At 44.9% G+C, this 4,900-nt stretch overlaps 1 protein-coding gene across 2 annotated transcripts in view; it reads right to left on the bottom strand.

Annotated features, from left to right (window-relative positions):
* The window catches only part of Znf200 (zinc finger protein 200), a 19,208-nt gene extending 15,552 nt beyond the window's left edge, over nucleotides 1-3,656 (bottom strand). Inside the window, exons 1-4 of one of the 2 annotated variants that reach the window (XM_004628089.2) lie at nucleotides 3,525-3,656; nucleotides 2,453-2,784; nucleotides 1,775-1,866; nucleotides 1,369-1,495 (exon numbers count right to left, since the gene is read on the bottom strand). In XM_004628089.2, coding sequence (XP_004628146.1) covers nucleotides 1,369-1,495; nucleotides 1,775-1,866; nucleotides 2,453-2,699 — 466 coding nt within the window. In that variant the 5' untranslated portion in view covers nucleotides 2,700-2,784; nucleotides 3,525-3,656. Of the gene's footprint in view, nucleotides 1-1,368; nucleotides 1,496-1,774; nucleotides 1,867-2,452; nucleotides 2,785-3,156; nucleotides 3,502-3,524 lie in introns of those variants that run through there. The other variant, XM_023711830.1, reaches the window with a different exon arrangement.
* Between the last annotated feature and the right edge of the window lie 1,244 nt (nucleotides 3,657-4,900).

Here is a 4,900-nt window from a genome sequence, read left to right as displayed (position 1 = left end):
TTCTTGAAAGCAAACTTTAATACTCAATTACTTGTGCAATCTCACATAACTAGAGCAACAGATGTGACAGCAAAATAGATAATTGGGAAATTTTTTTTGCCAGTTATTACTCAGACAGATTTAGAATATATAAATTTAAAAAATTATAGACCATGTTAAAAAATAAAACAAAACTCCAAGGTTGGGGAGCTAGCTTGGTGGTCCAAGCGCCTGCCTGGCAAACTAAAGACCCAGGTTCAATCCCTGGTATTGAAAGCCATGCTAGCTCCAGAATCTCGGTATGCTGTGCCAGCCTCCAAAACTGGACATGGTGGCACATGCCTATAATGCTAGCACTGAGGAGGCTGAGACAGGAGGATCACTATGAGTCTGAGCTGCATAGTGAGACCCTTCTACCAAATACATACATAAAAGATTTTTAAAAAATAACTCCAGCAAGAAATGGGTAAACAGGCACTTCACAGAGGACAAAATGCAAATGGCCAACAAATGTATGAAAAAATGTTTTAAATGTTTGCATTTCTCTGACCATTAGAGAAATGCAAATTAAAACAATGCTAAGATTCCCCTTCCTTTACCAGAAAGAATGGCAATCATTAAGAAATACAAAGAAGGGGCTGGTCAGATAGCTCAGTGGACTAAAGTGCCTGCTTAGGCAGAGCACAGCTGCCAAGGTTCAAGCCCCAATATGCCATACTGGCCCCACCCCCAGGGCACACTGAGACTGGGCATGCTGGCTTGTGCCTGTAATCCCAGTGCTTGGAGGCTGAAATCAGGAGAATCGCTACATATCTGATCTACATGGTGAGACCCTATAGACCCTGTCCTAAATTCATAAAAAATAAATACAAAAAAAAAAAAAAAAAAAAAAAAAAAAAAAAAAAAAAAAAAAAAAATGCTGGAGAAGCTGTGGTGAAAAAGGAATTCTACATTGCTGGTGATAATAAACTTTTCATCAAGAGTAGAATAAACTTTCATTTACAGTAGTTGTAGTAGTAGTAGTAGGAGTCACCCCTACTAACCATAAAGACAAAGAAGGGTAATTTAAGAGTCATGGATCTAAAGAAAGCACTAAGTTGTTAACTCAAACTACATCTGTTGTGAAAACTGGCTCTAGGACAGAGTTAAGGAAAAGTCTGCTCACATTTTCCATCTGTTTGCAAGTCTTGATTACCAAGGATCTTCTTTCTTCCTTAACTTCGGGAAAAAATGACTATCTACACCTGGAACTCTGTAGCTAGCAACACAAATACAATGTGTGCACTTGTGCTTTAACAGGTGTAAATAACAATTCAGAAGCTCCAGGGATGAAAGGAATGCTTTTGCTATAGCATACAGCCTAAATACACAAAATACTTGATTTCTTACCCAGTAACACCATCTCCCCAACATCAATGTTATCTTCCTTCTCTGAAGTGGGTTGCTGAGCAGAATCCATGCTTACACATTCTTCTTGGGAGTGAAATACATTCAAATCCTCAAAGATCACCAGCTCCTAAAGAACAAGAGACCCCCTTTTTCTCAGTAAATGAGGTTCCTTGGCAGCTTTTCATTTCTCACTTAGTGGTAAGAAAAGATCAAGGAAAAGGATGATGAAAGGCCTCTATAAGAGCAACATAGACAACATAGCCAGGCTGAGATGAGCCAGAGCAAAGCAGAAGGCAAATGTCCTAGGAGGTTGATTCCCAAGAATGTGTTACACACAGATTGACCAGAAGAGAAGGTTCCCAAGCAGAGAAGGCGATGTACCTAGTGAGTGAAAAAACAAACCTACCTTGCAGTCAGCTTTAAAACACAGTGACACTGCTTCCTGTTTCTGCTGCACTCTTTCTCTGGGCACAAGTTTCACTAAGGAATGAGGTTGCACTGGGGAAAGAGGAAACTGTAGTTAGCAAAAAATTCTGACTCTAATACAGACACTGTCAGTACCTTCAGGCCAAGCTAGGCGTCATTCTTTGGCACGCAATTCACAGCTGTTTCTGCTCCTGTGAGCCCTGAGAGTTCAAGCCATAAGCCCTAGAATCTTGGATCTTTATGGGATCTCTTCAGTATAAACAAGATTCCCCTAAGAACTTTTCCAAATTTCTAACAAAGAGTCACTATATAGGAGTTAGGAGGAAGACAAGGTATAGAAACATCCTGAACAGGCATAAAATCACTAAAATCTCATATAAATTAGAGACAACATGATAATCCACCTGATTTCTATATTCTTTAAAAGATACTTCCCTCCAGAATGTTTGGGTAAAGTGAACAATACAAAAAGATGCACACTTCACATAGCTTTATGGCATACCATGTAAGCTGCAGCTTAAGAATAAAGCAGTAACATATTAAAACTGACTTTTCCTCAGTATTCACCATCTTAACTTTAATTCCTAACACGGAAGTTTACCTCAGTATCCAATATTACTCACTCTCTTCTCCTCTAGTGAAATAAGCATATACTTACCTCTGATCTGACGGCTTGAACTCATGTCCTTCATAATAACCAAGGTCTCCTTGACTTTCTGATTAGGCTGGACCAGGCTTGCTTTGGGCAAGAAGGTAAGGAAGTGCTCTAGCACCAGCTGGTGGATGGTCCTGGACCCACTCGTGGCATCTGGAAAGTGGTCTTGGCTCAGCTTGGAGTCTGGAGGAACTCTCAGTACAAAAGACTGCTTTGGCTTTGGGGTTATAGAAGCCAATTTTGTAGCCATTATGCCTCACAACAAAAGACCACACTCGTTTACTGGGGTCTGCTACAGCCACTTCTTACTGAAGGAAATCTGCCAGAGAGCCAAGCTGCAGATAGAGAGACCACTGATTAGCCACAAGATGCATGACTTCATTATACAGCTTGGGTGGCGAGGTCATACGAAATCTAAGCCAGAAAGACAGCTGGGGTAGGGAAGTCAAAAGTGAAATATAAGGTTCCAGAAACAGGATACACTTAGGCCTGAAAAGAAGATCCTGTGAATGAACACTAAATTCAAGAGCCAAACAGAAGGGAACACAGCCAGGTGAAGGCCAAAGGTCAACTCCCCGGGAAATATAAAGTGCAATATTCACTGTGAAGTTTAATTCATGTTTGTACAAACAGCAACGGATCAGCAGACATGGGAGCTGGGGACCAATCCGGATGGCGTCTGCTCAGAGGAAAGCTAGTAACTGAACCTGGCCACACTGCGCCCACTGCGCTTCGGCGCTCCTTCAGGTGCCCTTGTTAGCGGGGTCAGTTGTTGCCTCTCCAAGGGAACACACCCGAAGTCGCTTAAGGTGTCCACACATGGCTTGCTGAATTCTTTCTCCTGTGAACGTCCTACTGAGAGCGGCAAAGGGACGTCATACTAGGGCTCGCCAAACCAGTCCCACTCTAAGGCTTCTCAAGCCGGCCAAAGGGCAGCCTGACGCAAAGTTCAAGCGGTGGCACTGCCTGAGGCGCGGCCCCAGCTCCAGACCCACCCTCGCTCCTCAGCAACGGGGAGCGCTTCGCTACTCAGAAGCTGTCTCAGCCTGACACCCGACCCTTCAGAGTTCCTCACCTCGAGGAGCCTCTCCGCCTGAAAGGCCTGGGCTTCGAAAGAGACCTGAAAACGAGGAACTAGAGGCCTGCCGCTCGCCTCGCCCTCTAGAGCGCCCTTACTAGCTCCAGGTATTGGAAAGCACCGCCTCCAGTTGAGAGGACGCGCGGCCGCAATGCCTTCTGGGAGGCCGGGCGCCTCCGTTTCTGTGACGTCACGCCCGGTGATTCATTTCCGGCGTGAAAGCCTGGTCTCCCCGGTTGGAGCGAACAGTGTATGTCTTGACAAAGACAAAGCTCGAGGTCACAGGCATTATTTTCGAGAAAAGGCAGGTCAAGTCTGTGAAAGCCTCATTCTCCGTTGGTCAGCCTCGAAAACAAGGAGAAAGTGGGTACCAGTCCTTCACGTGCTGGCAGCAGCCGTGTAGCCAGTCTGGCTCCAGGTCTCTCTGGGAAATGTAGTTTGGTTTCAAATAGCCAATAGGAAAACCAGCGGGCTGAGGCGGTCGGGAGCGAGGCAGGTTTGAGGAGCAACCGGAAATGGGTTCTTTCTGAGGTGCCAAGGTCTGCGCGAGCCCCCGTGGTGCCAGTCCCTGCACCCCGGAGAGGGCCGGTATTGCTTAGATGATGAAGGTGTCATTTCCATCATCCACGGGTGCTGAGGGCCTCGCAGCCGTACCTTAGTGAGCAGCTATGCGAAGCAGAGGGCAAAGCTAGGGGACAACCCCCCCCCTCAGTTTACCAACTAATACGCTGCCGCCTGGTCCTGCCGCCTTGCATAAGAAATCGTACCTAGTCTGACATCCGCAGACTGTCTCCATTCTCGATTTCAGCCTCTCACAGAGAGGTTAAATAGGATCTTTATTGTTTTCATACTGGGTTTGTTGGAGTTGGGACAGCCACTGGGCAGGTTTTGCCTTATTCCGCTATGTAAGAACCCCTGGCAGAATAACATAAGTAGAAATAAAAATTAAAGCTTTTCTCGACGCGAATATAGCTGACTCACTTAACTACGGTTTAAAATATGTTATAAAGGATGGCGATTGTGGAGAACACAAAAAATTGGAAAATACCTTTCCAGATAGCAACATGTACTAAAAAAACCTTTACTGAAAGCAATATGTTTTGAATTATGAGTAAATAATCGGAACAATAGAAAACAATTCTTGCAAATATTGAATATATGTGGATTTCAAAGGGTAGAACTGCAATTTATTGGGAAATAAATATTGCTACCAATTAAAATTGTATATTCGGGGCTGGGGAGATGGCTCAGTGGTCTAAAGCACCTACTTAGAACAAGCTTAGCAAAACAAAGGGACCGAAGGTTCAATCCCCCAGCACCACATGCCAGCCAGCCCCACCCCCTGGTGGGCTGAGCTGGCCACACACACACAC

The sequence above is a fragment of the Octodon degus genome, unplaced genomic scaffold (assembly GCF_000260255.1).
Source record: "Octodon degus isolate 3935 unplaced genomic scaffold, OctDeg1.0 scaffold00021, whole genome shotgun sequence".
Taxonomy (NCBI): Eukaryota; Metazoa; Chordata; class Mammalia; order Rodentia; family Octodontidae; genus Octodon; species Octodon degus.
This window is presented reverse-complemented; position numbering and strand designations above follow the sequence as displayed.